Source organism: Nelumbo nucifera, chromosome 4 (assembly GCF_055504915.1).
Source record: "Nelumbo nucifera cultivar China Antique chromosome 4, China Antique-T2T, whole genome shotgun sequence".
Taxonomy (NCBI): Eukaryota; Viridiplantae; Streptophyta; class Magnoliopsida; order Proteales; family Nelumbonaceae; genus Nelumbo; species Nelumbo nucifera.
In genome coordinates, this window is record NC_142652.1 from 5,980,964 (window position 1) to 5,996,717 (window position 15,754).

Consider the following 15,754-nt stretch of genomic DNA (forward strand, 5'->3'; position numbering starts at 1 on the left):
TGTTTTTGTAATTTTATAATAAGTTTTATGATATTCTATGTTCGAATAAAGGGTAAATTTGATAAATAATATCAGTTAAAAACATTTAGTTTATTAATATGTAAATAATTTAGTATTTTACTATCATTTTTATTAAGATTATATTATCAAAATTTACATTTTAAGTCATTAAATAAATATATTTTTCAGAATAATTGGGTTTATCAGTAAGATTCAATAGAAGCTGACTATTGGCCAAAATGGCTTTGGGTCTGCTTTTTTCTCCGAATTAATATTCGGCTCAAAACTGGTTCTGCCTAGACTCGACTTGTTGATGACATAAATATAATAGGTATTACAAAACATGCGGATCCAAAGAGAAATTCCTTCCAAGTCCAAACCAATGTTTTGAAAACCAACCCATAGGCTGACCCACATTTCCCAGGTCACAGGTCATCAGTTTGACCATCTAAGTTGAACGAGTCATATCGTGCCACATCATTAAATCTATCTATGTGTGTATAATTATGTATTTTATCATTAAAAAATGTATAATTATTTTTATGATGTAATATATATATATATATATTATTTTATGTTTAATTTATATTTTTAATTTATTATTTGTAAAAATATAAAAAAGTGCAATTTAAGGCTCCAAAATTGAACATCAAAGTGCAAAGTTATGGCCTCTAGAAGTATACATACATTGACTGTACAACCCACAACCTTGTGATTGGGTCAAATGGGTCAATGGTTGAACCGCTTAGGTTAGATTATTTTTTACCATATCAATATTTTTAACCAACAATTGATTTTAACAAAAACAAACCCAAAATCAAAGCCAAGTGACGATTCAAATGGTTCAACTAGCTAGGTGAATGACAGGTTGAAAACATTGGTCCAAATGCAATGGATCCAGCGTTAATTGTAGGGTTGCAAATGGATCGGATCCTGATCCGAGATTCGATCCTATTTGGTCAAATTCATATCACCCCCTGTTCGTATCTTCAGATTGGATCGGATAATATGATCTCATCAGAAATCAAATCGGATTCGGATCACCCCTATCTAATCCAAGAAGATTCGATCTGATATATATTATATATTTATAAAAATATATAGAATTTATGTATGTGTGTATATATATATATATATGTTATTTATTTATAAATATCTTTTTTATATTATATTTTTATAAATTTGTTATATTATTTATTTTGTATAAAAACATGTATATATGATGAAAATACTTAAAAAATACTTATATTTTTTACTTTATTTAAATTTTCTTTTAATAATTTATTAATTAAAAAAAACAAGTTAGAGCGGATCAAATTCGAAGATCTAACTTACCATTCAAATTCAAATTGAAACATATCATATCCGATCGGATTGAATCCGATATGAACAGTGTCAGATCGGATTCGAACCCGAGCCGTTTGCATCCCAAGAATTTGTGTATGTCGTGGCTTCTAACCGTTGGGTTCGTATTTGACTGAATTATCAAAGATCACAAACTTTGCGTAAATTTCATTGCCCCACGTGCGATACGCACGTGAATGACTCGTCCTGTAGATATCTCAAGTCTGATATTAAACGGGAGACCGGAGCCAATACAGGACCATATCCAAGACTACACCACAAGGATATTCATTTATTTTTTATTTATAATTTTACAAAAAATGGGAAGGATCTGAAAATGGCGGTTCTTTTCCATTGTGGTATTTCATCTAAAGCCTGACAAGACAGTTCGCAGCTCAAAGAAGAAGAAGAGCAGAAGAAAAACTTGAAGCCTCCAAACCAGAAAGAACCACTGTAGAGAATGAGAGCTTTCTCTGCTATTTATTCCGTCGAGCCGACATCATTATCTAGGGGGTTTCTACCTGTCAGAAGGTAAACAACCTAACATCTACAATTTTCTTTTCTTTAATCTCTTTTGTTCTCCTTCAATTTATTTCGTGCTTTAGTTTGAATCTGATTTTTCGCTGGCAATAAACTGATCTCATTAGGAACTAGTTCTTGCCTGCTATCTTCAAATTATTACTTTTGGGCCTGGTTGCAGTATGGAAATGATAAACAGGGAGTGAAAGGATATTCTTCTCAATGCCATTGGTATCTGGGAAATGTTTGGGCAGGATTTTCTTCTAAATATGTTTAAGGGCATTTCTTTCTGATTCTATCTCTTTCCCTTGAAGAAATAGGTGGTTTATATGTTAACTGATCCTAGTATTTCCTACACAAGTTTAAAATTCAATTTCAATCTTCTATGCATAGTGATTGGTAGAACATTTTTTCACTGTATAAAACTACATACAAAAAGAAGATTTTGTTTCAGTTTTCATCCTTTCTTTTTACAGATATAATAAAAAGACTTCTAATCATATTCATAGCTATAGTTGGAATGACTTCAAGCGTAAATAATTTCTAAAAATTGAGTTTTTGACCCATTACAGATTTGACACAAACTTTTAGCAAGGAAAGTAAGGAAACACCTTTAAAAAATACCTACCAAAATAAGTCTTGAAGAGCTTTGATGGCAACAACATGTTTAATTCATGTCCAATTCCAAATACATGGTCCTTGGTTTGTTGGGTTGATTATTTGACAAGCTTTCTACTGACAATTATCCAACAAAAAAAAAAAAGAAGCTTTCTACTGACACCAAAGTCAAGCCAATCTAATGAGTTTTGATGCTCAAATTTTTGTCTGCAAGTAGAGTGATGGGCTTGAGATTTTTTATCTGCAGTTTCATTTGAAGTAGTTCATCTTCAACTTTGAATTTGGGACCAGTTACTTTTCTTGGCATTGGTTTTGTTTGTCACGGGCAACTACCTATTTGAGATTAGTTATTCAACTTTGGATATGAATTAATTGTCAACTCTTATTTGCATTAGTTTTTGAACTTGAGATGTTTTATCTATGATTTCAAAATTATGAGTGGCAAGGCATGAAGAATTTTGTGAGTTAATGTTATCAATTTATGTGTCCAGGATTTGTCTTAGTTTTCCCCAACGTGTCTTCTTCTGCAAAGCGAAGTCTGGTAAGCAATTTTTGTGGTCATTTTTTGTGACTATGGCTTCTATAATTCCGAACCCATCCTCAACCCAGAACATAAAAGCAAATAGGGTTGGCAATGAGCTAAGTGGAACTGAGCTTTGCGCAGCTAGGGTTGCCCAGCTGGTGACATCTCAGTTGGTCTTGGACTTCTAATGTAGTGAACTCATGCTAGGATTGGATCAGCTCACTTAGGTTCATTTTCAATATTCAGCCTATCCAAACCAAAAAGGTTTATAATACCACTAAGCCATAATCCTAAACTTGCTGCCCAAATTTATTAAAATAGAAAAGATGTATATGATATCTAAACAAGTCAAGCCCACAGGCTCAGTTCCAAACTCAAGCTTCCACAAACTTAAACAGTAAACTCAGACATTTTTTTCCTTTTTCTTTTTCTTGGTTGTCATTGTTTTGTTTCTTCTTGTACAAGAATAATCAACATGTTCTAATGTGATGGCAGCTGAATTTGGGCCAGATGGATCTCTCAGCTTTAGAACAGTCTCTCATACTCTGTTAGTAGCAGAAAAAGAGGAGGCCAAAGCTGTCCTAACCTTGTTCTTGAGGAAACAAGGTCTGAGCAATGCAGTTGCAGCAAGGATAATCAACAAGTCAGACCTTTTTATTAACCACCTTGTATCAAGACTCCATTCTGTTCATAAATCTCGATATCTAGTAGGTTCGACTTCAAAAGCATTGTCATTTTTTATTGATTGTATTGTCTAGCTGATAGCCCATATTTTGTGACCTGGCTGATCAAATCTTGGAACATTTGCAGGAAGAGAGCTTACCACCCTTGAGATCAGAGATGCTCTTATTCCATATCTTGAGTCTCTTCTTGAGGAACATGGAAACGTTCTGGTAGATGTGGTTGAAAACTTTCCTAACCCACCTGGGAAAGAAAGATCAATTGTTCCAGCTTCTCCAAGCACTTCAAATCTTAGCTCCAAGAAAGTGAAGGCTGTGGCCCGGGTAAGTGAGATAGGCCCTGATGGGCAGCTGCCTGCACATGTACTCTACCTCATAGACCTAGGGATCGAACTTGAACAGATTAAGGCAATGACTCGCAAGTTCCCAGCTTTTGCCTACTACAGCTTGGAGGGTAAAATAAAGCCAATTGTTGAATTTCTCCTTGAACTTGGAGTGCCCAAATCAGACATCCCTACGATCCTCATCAAAAGGCCTCAGTTGTGTGGTATCAGTATCTCTGAGAACCTCATCCCAACCATGGCATATTTGGAGAACTTTGGTGTTGACAAGAGACAGTGGGCGAAGGTGATACATCGCTTTCCTGCGTTGCTGACTTATAGCAGGCAGAAGGTGAAAGCATCTGTAGATTACCTGTATGAATTGGGCCTCTCAGCAGAGAGTGTAGGTAAGATCCTTACACGTTGTCCGCATATCATAAGTTATAATGTGGACGATAAATTACGGCCCACAGCCGGATACTTCCGATCAATGGGTGTTGATGTTGCTGTTCTTCTCCACCGATCCCCACAGACTTTTGGTCTCAGTATTGAGGCCAATCTGAAGCCTGTGACGGAGTTTTTCTTGGAGAGAGGATACACAGAGGCAGAGGTTGGGACCATGGTTTCAAGGTATGGAGCTCTATACACTTTTAGTCTGGGTGAGAACTTGATACCAAAATGGGATTTCTTTTTGACCATGGATTATCCTAATTCGGAGCTGGTAAAATTCCCACAGTATTTTGGTTACAGTTTGGAGGATAGGATTAAGCCAAGATATGCTCTTGTGAAAGAAAGTGGAGTGAAATTGTTGCTGAACCAGGTATTATCTCTTTCAGATATTGAATTTGGTAAGGTATTAAAGAGGAAAGTGAAGAAGATGCTTGATGATTAGACTTCACTTAGTGTAACAGACAGCGAAGATCATTGTTCAGACCTAGAAAGAAAGAGATAATAGTAATGTATAGATAACAAAACTCTGTATGCCCATCTTGAGGAAATAGTTGTAGATTGTCAGATCAGACACCAGTTATTGCTGCAGCAGTGGGCAAGAAAATTGTCCGATAATTGCATGTAATTTTTTTAGGGGTTGGAAAAATGTATACAGATTGTCATCCATTTTTCCATTTTAATTTAATATAAGCTAAGCCTGTTGTCTTTGATGATGGAAATTGTGCTTGGTTCATGAGCAACCATTGCCATCGGAATGTTTCATGTACATTGTGGCAGCCAGGGTTTCAACTAAAAGTTCTTTTCTTACTACTACAAGCCGCTGTAGCTATATTGTGGAGCATACTTAAACATGCAGAAATCAAAAGGACTTCAGCTTCAGAGATGTTATATGTTCAAAGAACGACTGTTCTTGCCTTACAATCTGATCACAGTGTCCCCATTGGCATCACAAACAACATCCATTGCATCAGAACACAAAATGATCAGTGAAACTGTTGTCAACAATGCCCACCGTAGCGCCTTGATCACAGCCCATATTTCAGCATCAGCGGCTCTGGTGGCTTTGCAAAGCTGTCGTCCGACAACTGCAATAAGAGAACTTTGTGATGTGATAGCAAAGCAAAACCAATAGTTGCATGTATTCGATTATGATTAAAAGAGCCATCAACAAACATAAAGCAATCCTTGTCTGACGCAGATGCGGATAAGGGATCGTGTGTGGGCTGCTACCTGTTGGTAGTAGATTTTGGTTCCCCACCACCACGTCGTAGATACTTCCATAGTTCCATACATCTTCAACTACACCTCCGGGATTAGGAGAGACATGATGGGAGAGTATTGCGTTCCTTTGGTCCCAGATTAAGCGTGTAAATTGTAATGATCACAAATTCACAATGCAGATTATCTATTTCCTCCTTATTAAGCATCAGATTCCTAAGCCAATCATGGACCACCAAAGGCTTTGAACACAATTTGTTCTTCCTAGGAATGGTCTCCCAATACTGTTTCCATAAAAATAATTGGAAACAGTACGGATTATGGAATGTCAAATTTCCACGATGACCCACTCGGCCTCCTTTTTTATAAGAGGAAGTGTGGGATCAGACGCGCAAATCCACAGGCTCTCTGGCAACCGGCAAGGTTTTTAAAGCCGGTCTGGGGACTGGTTTCCGGGTCGAACGGATGGTCTGTTCTGACTTAAAAAATATAAAAAGGGCTAAAAACTGTTATCTGAGTCAATGGTTTGACCACCCAGGTCAGTGGGTTGTTGACCAAATCAATGGTTTTTGGCCAAAAAAGCATTAGGGGTGCTCATAACAAACCGAAAAACCAAAAAATCAAACCAAACCGAAAAAATGCAGTTAACTGAACTGATCAATTTGGTATTTTTAAAAAACCAAGGGAATCGGTTTGGTTTTCGGTTAACCTAGAAAATAAACCGGTAGTTAACCGAACTGACTGATATATGTATTTATGTGTATATTTTATATATATTTTTAATATATCTCACATATTATTTATATATTATATATAAATATATACATATTATATTTATAATTATTTATTTATATTTATCTATTTAAAATATATAATATATTATAAATATATTACATATATTATATATATTTATTGTATTTATAATATAATATAGTATAATATAATATAATATTTATTTATTTATAATGTATGTTATAAATATAAAAAACCAAAACACCAAAGAATCGAACCATTCAAAATTCGAAACCAGTGATATCTGTTCAATTTCAGTTTGGGGATATGGAAAAATTGGTAGAACCACTTTGATTTCAAAAAAAAAAAAAACCCTTATGATTTGGTTAACTGAATCGTAAGCACCCCTAAAAAGCAGTTTTAGGGTGAAACATAACCCGTTACCTGACCAGTTCCTAGGTTTTCTGGTCCGATCCGGTTTTGAAAACCATTCTCTTTGTGGTATGGTTAGTGGCATCTTGCTCTATCCCTATCCCATGAGCCCCCTCTCATGTTTGTTATGTAAGACCCAAAAATGGCTACAAGTACAGAAAACCAACTTATAATGTTTTTCTGTCCATTTTCTTCATGCAGATCGATTTGCCTATACATAAACTACAAAATGGTTTAACTTGCTAAGCAATTCTCATGCTTTGCTACCTTGTCTAAACATGTGATTCAAATTTTCAAAAACCAATAAAAGAATGACCGAAAGTAAATTGATTTACATAAAAGGCTTTTATGTGAATTGGGGCTGAGTTAGAATTTCGTCTTTACTTATGTTTAAAATCAAAGTAGAAATATAGATGATAGTAAAGTTGATTATCCAAACAAACAAATAATGATATTCCAAATCCAAATAGGGCATAAATAAATCCATGTTTTAGGAAAAATTTTCTATTAGTATCATGTACTTTGGGCCTAGTGTGACTTTGTGTCCAATAATTCATTACCCGAACTACCAAAACATATCAATCTAGTACATGTTGTTAATCAGCCGCTAAATGGCATTTGAAAAGACACAAATGTCCATCGAGTGTCATCTAATTCTCTTTATCAACCTTCCAATGTTGAAAAAATTGAACAATCCCAAATCCTTGCTTCTTTTATTCAAGGTGGTTGGTTGCCTCTCTTATGCTAATACCTCCAAGGTGGGCCGAGACAAATTCGCCCCACGCTCTCGTAAATGTGTGTTTATTGGGTACTCTCAAGGACAAAAGCAGTATCGCCTTTATGATTTACAAACTGGGCAGATATTTGTATCACGGGATGTCATCTTTTTCGAAGACCAATTTCCATTTGCTGGACATTTATTTGAAAATGGTTACTCTTCAGATATTGTGATCCCATTACCAGCATGTGATGATGCTGATATGAGCTTACAACAACCTATGGCCCAACTATTGATATTGACTCACCTTGTGAGATTGATTCACATATTGATCTTGTAACAGTCTCAGATTTGTTCACACCTACCTTGGGCAGACCCACTTGCTCTCGTCATTCTCCATCCCATCTTAATGATTTTGTATGTCCTACATTATCATATACCAACACACGATACCCCATTTCCAATTATCTCACATATTCACCCTCAGCTTTCTAAATAAACCTTATGCAAATACCCACTGAACCAAAGTCATTTGCCCAAGCACATCAGTTCCCTTGTTGGCACCAAGCAATGGTTGATGAGCTTGCCGCTTTAGAAAGAACTAATACATGGACCCTCACCGATTCGCCGCTTGGAAAGAAGCCTATAGGTTGCAAGTGGGTTTATAAAGTCAAGCACAAGGTGGATGGCAGTGTTGAGTGGTTCAAAGCACACTTGGTAGCAAAAGGCTACACGTAAACCAAAGGCGTGGGTTACACTGACACATATGCTCTTGTCGCAAAGCTTGTCACTGTTCGATGTCTATTGTCCCTTGTTGCAACACATCACTGGGAGCTTCACCAAATGGACGTCAACAATGCTTTTCTACATGGAGCATTGCAAGAAGAAGTCTACATGCTACCACCACCAGGAGATGCACGTGTATGTCGTCTTAACAAGTCCATATATGGCCTGAAACAAGCTTCAAGAAATTGGTTTGATACCTTAGCGCGAGCATTAAAGCAATGGGGATTTGTGCAATCTCTTGCTAATAGTACACTCTTCACCATGACCAAGCTGGGATGCTTTCTTGTTGTGTTGGCTTATGTTGATGACCTTGTACTAGCTGGGAATGATCCTTCCGCCATCGCAGCCCTAAAGTAGTATCTTAGCGATTGCTTTCCCATCAAGGACCTTGGACCTTTACATTATTTCTTGGGCATTGAGGTATCTCGTGATGATCGCAACATATTTCTTAGCCAACGTACATACACGTTGGATATTCTAAAGGATGCTGGAATGCTTGCTTGTAAATCCAACCTATTTCCCATGGAACAACACCACCACCTTCAACATGATTCTGGACCACCCATTGATCATCCAACTCAATGTAGAAGACTAGTTGGTCACCTCATTTGTCTAACTATAACGCGACCCAATATCACTTACTCAGTGCACATCTTAAGCCAATTCATGGCTGCTCCGCACCAACACCATCTGGAAGTTGCAATGCATATACTGAAGGGATGAGAGATCCATCGTATGGACGCCCAAAGATTGCGGAATAAGGGGGCGAATTTCAAAAATTTTTCTCTCCCTTCAACTGGGAATCGCATTCCCTATTTTAGAAAATCATATTTTCAAGGATCATTCTTGAACCATAAATTAAATCAGATCTGAATCAAAAGGAGTAGGAGAGGATTATACCTGATACAGATAAATAGTATCTCCCAACGAAGGTGTTCACGCCCAATGAAGGATCCAAAGATTGCTCCCACTGAAGATGGCGCAGTGCAGGATGGAGCAGAATCAGCAGTGTTCTTCTCCAAGATCTGTCCTTCGCAAGAATCAACAGGATGGCACGTGAGCACAACTTCCTATCAATTCTTTCTCAAAGAACTGATGTCAAGATCGAATCTTGATTTCTCCCACAATTGGAGATCGAACTGGCAAACAGGGCGGCAAGAGAGTATTCGCAGGGTGCAGAATTCTCTCTTCTTGTAATTTCAGCACTGAAGAAAATCTGATTGTGTGTCTCCTAAAGGCTGCCGCCCCCTCCTTTTGTTAACCTAAAAGATCAGCTCCTAATCCAATTAGGAGCTGCTTATCCAAATCATATTTGGATAAGACCCCTTTTAAGTGATAGGGATAAACCCTCATCTTATCTGCAGATTAGATTAGCTTTCTCCTAATCTCATTAGGAGGTTTCTAGATCTGAATCACATTCAGATCTGGACTCTATGAGTGGATAGGGTCAAGACCCTATCCTGTCTGCTAATCCATCTCAGAATTCGCCCCATTATTAACTAATAAAATAGCCCAGTTCGAAATGGGCTTTAGGCCCATTAAGCTTATGTGCTCACTTAACCTTCCTAACTGCTGCCCAGTTGGGCTTCCTTGTATGGCGTGGGATCCAAGCATTGATCTACACATCAGCCACATGGGTTCGGCCCAGCCTTTGTTACAAGGCCTGACCGAATACACTGCTATGGACAGTGCACCCCCTGAAACCCATCAAATGGGCTCTATGGGCCCAACACTTACCCTAAGTGGTCCCTGGGCCAAGCCACCTTGTAACACCCATGGACTGTGGGCAGATGCAAGATTAGCCCATCAGGTATTATCCTCAATGGTCTTACACTCAACCTCTCAGTCCATAATGATCATACACTGCCCGACAAGAGAGGACATCTCCCTCAGCTGCAAGGAACAGTGTTGCACTCTCTACTTATATGGATCCCGGGAATTAAAACCTTATTGCAAACATTTTAGAAACCATAATATATATTTTTATATCTCATAAAATATACTTTGCAAAACAAATCTCAACGGTTGAAATCGGCTGCCGGCAGTTTTGGTTTCCATCAGTGAGAGTGCATCCCCGATAATTACCTTTGTCTGACAAAGGGGTTGATCCTGTCACTATGATCACCCACTCAGATGAATTCTCGGACTGTCCCAACATACCCAGATTTTGACCCCCGCTAAGGATCTCACTGAATGGTACATCAAAGACAGCCAAATCCGACACCTAGTGCAGTATCATAATCGAGTCTAGGGGTCGGGTGTAACTTTCCAGTTTTGCCCATCAATCTCCAAGGTCCAGGGCAATACTGAAAATCTGGTCCAGTTCATAGATTCAATTAATCCTACACTGTATGTGCCTAGGGTCTCACCCTGGCAGTTGAGACCGGCCACCCCAACCAACTTGGTGGCACCACAGTGTCAGCCTTGTCAAGATAGATTTCCCCAGACCGACCCACTGGCTGTGAACATTCTAAACTAACACGAACCTCAATAAGTGTCCAGTTTAAGGGTATTACACAGAAACATACCAAGAGAACATGAATCAAATATGCACTTTTATTCATTTACAATAAACTCATAAAGTACATCATGGCTGCTCCACGCCAACACTATCTGGAAGCTGCAATGCATATACTTCGTTATTTGAAATATTCCCCAAATCCTGGCCTTTTTTTGCCTTCACAAAATGATATTATCATACTGGCTGCTCGACTACTTGTCGATCCACCACAGGATACTTCACCACCCTTGGCTCTTCTCCTCTTTCTTGGAAGACAAAGAAGCAATCGACTGTATTTTGTTCCTTTGTATGGCTGCAACCACTGGCAAATTATTATGGCTGAAACGTCTCTTTCATGATTTGGGCCTCTATCATCTAGAGCCTATGCACACATCTCCTACAAGTTACCAGCAGATATTGATGGTCTTGGGGCGTGACCAGTTTCAAGCTTTAGTTCCTAAGTTGGGCATCACCCAAGTTCATGCTCCAACTTGAGGGAGCGTATAGCAGCATGTGTAAATCCGTTGGAACAAATTCTGTTAGTCCAGCTGTCTAATTGGACTGACAGGTTGCATTAGTTAGAACACTTGTCTCAAGTCGATTTATGTATCTATATATACGGGACTCTGTAATAAACACAAAATACTCTTTCTCTGTTTCTCAGTTGCATCTCGCAATTTTATAGTTGGTTCCGCAACAGTCCGCAGTTGAGCGAGGGAAGAAGCATCAGATATTCTTTTAATTCTTACTTGGTTATTTAGCTACGCTGCAAGTTCCATCTCTCCTTTGGGATATACGATGGCGGTTCTTCCAATTCTTCAGTTTGAAGAGAAGATCATTGAAACGGTGAAGCAAAACCCTGTCGTTGTTATAATCGGAGAGACTGGTTCAGGGAAGAGCACGCAGCTCTCGCAAATATTGCACAGAAATGGGTACACCAAATCTGGAATCATTGCTGTCACTCAGCCTCGCCGAGTTGCCGCAGTCTCGGTTGCGAGGTAATTTCGTCTAACTCCTTTCTCTTTTGCTTTCTTTTTTTTCCCTTCCTGCTATGACAGATCCTTTACTCCTCTAAATAGTTTCGAATTGAAACGTTGGAATAGCCAGAACTAGGTTTTCGAGTTGGATATCAGGTACAATTGGAGTTTATGTGTCTAACATTTGGAATCTTTTTTATGTTAGTTTATGAGTGTAAAAATCAATAAGTGCAACGGAGCTTCACTCATGGACTTCCAGATGGAATTAGCTTTCTTTAGCTTCTTTGCTACTTACTCTTGTAATTTATGTTCTCCTGTTATTGAATTCAAAACGATAAAATTTTTCAATTAACATCCTGCTTTAGTTGATCATTAACTAGTAAAGCTGATTTGCTACTCCTATGCCATTTTCTTCTTCTAAGTCAACCGAAGAAGCTGAAGGAGGATATCTGTTCAAGTCTGTAGATAGTAGATACAATGAGGACAGTTTTGGTTTCCTCATCTCAAAATAATTTCTCTATTTGATTTCCATTTTTGGCCTTTTCCACTCATTATAATAATAAATTTGGTTTGCTTGTCAATTACAATATTCAGTTATTCACCCGTGGGAGTGGTGAACGTAAATATCATGTTACACTGCAGATTTTTTAAATTAAACCATTTGACTTCTTTTCTCATTGGTGCACAGGCGTGTTGCACATGAACTTGGCGTTCAGCTTGGTGAGGAAGTTGGCTATGCCATTCGATTTGAAGACAGGACATCAGAGAAAACATGTATCAAGTAATGCCATAGATTCTTATTTGCAAAACTTAATATTATATTCTTTCCTTTTTTTTTGCCTTTTTAGTTGTTAAAATATTGGCATCTTATGCATTGTAACTTCAACTTGGATTTAAACTTGTGGAATCCCAGATATCTTACTGATGGTGTTCTCCTTCGTGAGAGCCTTTCTGGCCCAGAGCTAAATCAGTATTCAGTAATTATTTTGGATGAAGCTCACGAGAGGAGTCTAAACACGTAAGTTTCATTCTCTATATTTCTTTAATGTTTCCTGCTGATGGAATGCAGTGGAGTCCCTGTTGCTTCTTCATTTTCATCTTTGATACCCTAAACATTTAGGGGAAGAGTTGTATTGTATTTGCTTCTGAGATGTAACTCTTTTTTAAACCAGATTCATGCATTACTTTGGAGAGCATATAGAACATTCCATGCAATGCTGAATTATTGATGTGGTTATAATCAGGACCTCAACCTAATAAATTCAACACCCCAATACTCAAGACACTGTGTCAATACTTTGCACTTGGCATTTCTTTTAACATACTGAGGATGAAGTCATAAGTGTTAGGACCTAACAGTGGCATGAGAATGAAAAAATCCAATAAGGCAGCAATACTTTGATTTGCCAATTTTTTTGTTTATTATTTTTACTATAATTTTATATTGGTTATGTCATTTAATGTTTATGTATGGCCAAGTTGTTATGCCATAAGTTATGTATGGCCAAGTTGTTATGCCATAAGTTCCAGAGGTTTAATATGTTGGATGCCTAAATGCTTGTCACCCATGTCAGGTATGAAGGTAGAAGTGATATGAGATTTGTTTCTAGATCTGTTTATGCATTTATATTTTGCATGTATGTAAGGGTGCTAGACTGCTGGTTGGGTTGGGAATTTGTTAAATTTTTATTGGGTCTGAACCCTAATCTGAGCCCAGTTTAATTGAAATTCTTCAAGTTGAGCAATCTGCCTCACAGCCCCATGTATGAGGTTCAAATGCTATGCTAAATTTGTTTAGTATTATATTGAGTTTTTCATTTTGTGCTACTGTGTATTTAAAGTGAGCTAGATATTTAAATGCATTTATATGCAGTGATATATTGCTGGGATTGATGAAGCGCTTGGTTAAGATGCGTCTCTCTAATCTGAAGGTTTTGATCACTTCGGCAACTCTGGATGGTGAGAAAGTTTCAAGATTCTTCTCCAATTGTCCAATACTGACTGTCCCTGGAAAGTTGTTCCCTGTGGAAATCCTATACTGCAGTGAGCGTCCTACAAGCTATCTTGAGTCTTCTCTAAAAACTGCTCTTGGTATGACAATAACTTGGATCCATACCTTGCATTAGCAGTTTATGACATGACTTTTTTCACCCTTGTATAGATAGATTGGTAATTATTGTGTGATTTTGTATGATACTGCTTAGTTGTGCCTATCTCTTAGAAACCTGCATAGTTTTGTGAGCTTTTAATCTCTATTTTTGTGGTTTTGTTCCTTGTGTTCAATATTAGATTGTTCCTGGTATTCCAATGCATTAAAGATGATATACATGTTATTTGTTGAATATTAAAATAATGATCATTTTAAGGAGCTTCAATTAAAATAGCTTCACTGTCAATCTGTCCAATATAGTGGAAGAGAAAGAGAAACACATACATAACAGAAATGGAAGTAAATACACCTTACCAGTGAGGCTGCTGTCTTGTGATTATTACAACTGCCCATTTGATTTTCTAGAATTCAGTGTTAGGCCAGGTCTTGCTTTGTTAAGATGGTCCTATACCCTCAGATGCTTTGCTTATTCAGGTCTGCAACATGGAGCTTGGAGGGGCCTTTGATGGTAAAGCAAAAAGTTCTCCACTATTTACCTGTGATTCTCCCTTGAAGGCACACGGGTATAGGATCTGGTGAATTCAGACTTTTGAGGTTCGGATCTGAGATGGAGAATCAAGAAGGCAAAGTTGATAAAATTTTCTGATCTGAGTTACTTATAGAAAATGATGTAATAAACTAATTTTATTGTAAAATTTCTGCGTAGAAATTACAGTGTCTAGAAATGATACTTCAGAGAGAAAGGAGAAGCAATACCATACTGATATGCAGTATAGAGTAATTTCAGCAAAAAGGAGATGAAAGAAAGAGAAGAGAAGAAGAGAGGGAAGGACAGAAAGAGACTGATAAATTAGAAGGTACTTATAGACTCAAAAGTTAATTCAATTCCACATTTCAATTCTAAATTCCATAACAAAAAGAGGGTGCCTATTTATAGATTTAAATCTATGGGGTCAGCTCTTTACTTCTAAAATAAAATAAACCAACTAAACTACTAAAAGATTATTGATATAAAACTAAATAATTAAATGATTCCTAAGCATCTAACTACTTGACCCTTAAGGATACAATGCTGTTTCCAATTAAAACATTACAAATAAAATGGATGCAACTTTCAAAATCAACTTAGGTTCGCAATATCTTGGTAATTTTGGACTGGTTACTGACATATCATAATGATAGAATTAAATTATTTCAGTCGAATAAGTTTTGATGGATCAAAACTTAGAGCTGCAAGAAAAGTGATATGATCACAACCCTTTAAAAAACCCTAAGAACCCACCTATAGGATTCTTCTGACTGTTTTTGACTATTTAGACCATTAAAGCTATTCCTGCGATAGTTGTAAATAATATAATTACTCAAAAAGGGACCCATAATTGAAAAAATCCTAGAGTTACGAAACTGCCACTGGAGAAAGAGAAACCGGGAAAAGCTTGATTTTCTTCATTTTGCTGTATTGCATTATTCTCTGACAGAGCTGGATTGATGTCTTTATGGGGTTTGGTGGTTGAGAGGTTCCACAGGAAGCTGGTCTGATCTGATAGAAATTGAGATATTTTTGCTAGGTTGTAAAATTGTTTTGATTCTTAGTGCACCATCAACCTTCCTATCTTATACTGCCTTGTATCCAATTGGATCAGAATATACTAGAAGGGTTTTCCTGATTGCCCTGAATTTCCTAGAGAGCAGGCATCAAATTTAGCTTTGCTGCACCCAAGGAAGGTGGAAACCAGCTCTGAATTATGGATGGTTTTTCTTCTAGAGTTAGCTATAGAAACAAAATACCAGCCTCCAAGAATGTCTTCAACAAAGAACTCTCTGAAC

At 37.4% G+C, this 15,754-nt stretch overlaps 2 protein-coding genes across 4 annotated transcripts in view; both read left to right on the top strand.

The window, feature by feature from the left end:
* The first annotated feature begins 1,596 nt into the window (after window positions 1–1,596).
* Window positions 1,597–5,173, top strand: MDA1 (Mitochondrial transcription termination factor family protein). 3 transcript variants are annotated; one of them, XM_010250624.3, is made up of 5 exons: window positions 1,597–1,875; window positions 2,973–3,022; window positions 3,500–3,715; window positions 3,815–4,634; window positions 4,741–5,173. In XM_010250624.3, the coding sequence occupies exons 1-5, from the start codon at window positions 1,805–1,807 to the stop codon at window positions 4,790–4,792; spliced, it is 1,209 nt and encodes a 402-aa protein (XP_010248926.1). In that variant the 5' UTR covers window positions 1,597–1,804; the 3' UTR covers window positions 4,793–5,173. The 3 variants fall into 3 exon arrangements, with proteins under 3 accessions (XP_010248926.1, XP_088758674.1, XP_010248925.1); XM_088902548.1 differs by having other exon boundaries at window positions 1,598–1,875; window positions 3,515–3,715; window positions 3,815–5,173; XM_010250623.3 differs by having other exon boundaries at window positions 1,599–1,875; window positions 3,815–5,173.
* Window positions 5,174–11,483: 6,310 nt separating this feature from the next.
* Window positions 11,484–15,754, top strand: part of LOC104591669 (RNA helicase family protein) — a 49,944-nt gene continuing 45,673 nt past the window's right edge. Inside the window, exons 1-4 of the mRNA XM_010250621.3 lie at window positions 11,484–11,838; window positions 12,506–12,598; window positions 12,731–12,835; window positions 13,691–13,908. Coding sequence (XP_010248923.1) covers window positions 11,639–11,838; window positions 12,506–12,598; window positions 12,731–12,835; window positions 13,691–13,908 — 616 coding nt within the window. The 5' untranslated portion in view covers window positions 11,484–11,638. The remainder of the gene's footprint in view (window positions 11,839–12,505; window positions 12,599–12,730; window positions 12,836–13,690; window positions 13,909–15,754) is intronic.

Coding starts and splice junctions, on each gene's coding strand:
- MDA1 (XM_010250623.3), top strand. CDS start 1,805: ATGAGAGCTTTCTCTGCTATTTATTCCGTCGAGCCGACATCATTATCT. Junction 1,876..2,972: donor GGGTTTCTACCTGTCAGAAG/GTAAACAACCTA, acceptor TTATGTGTCCAG/GATTTGTCTTAGTTTTCCCC. Junction 3,023..3,499: donor CTTCTGCAAAGCGAAGTCTG/GTAAGCAATTTT, acceptor ATGTGATGGCAG/CTGAATTTGGGCCAGATGGA.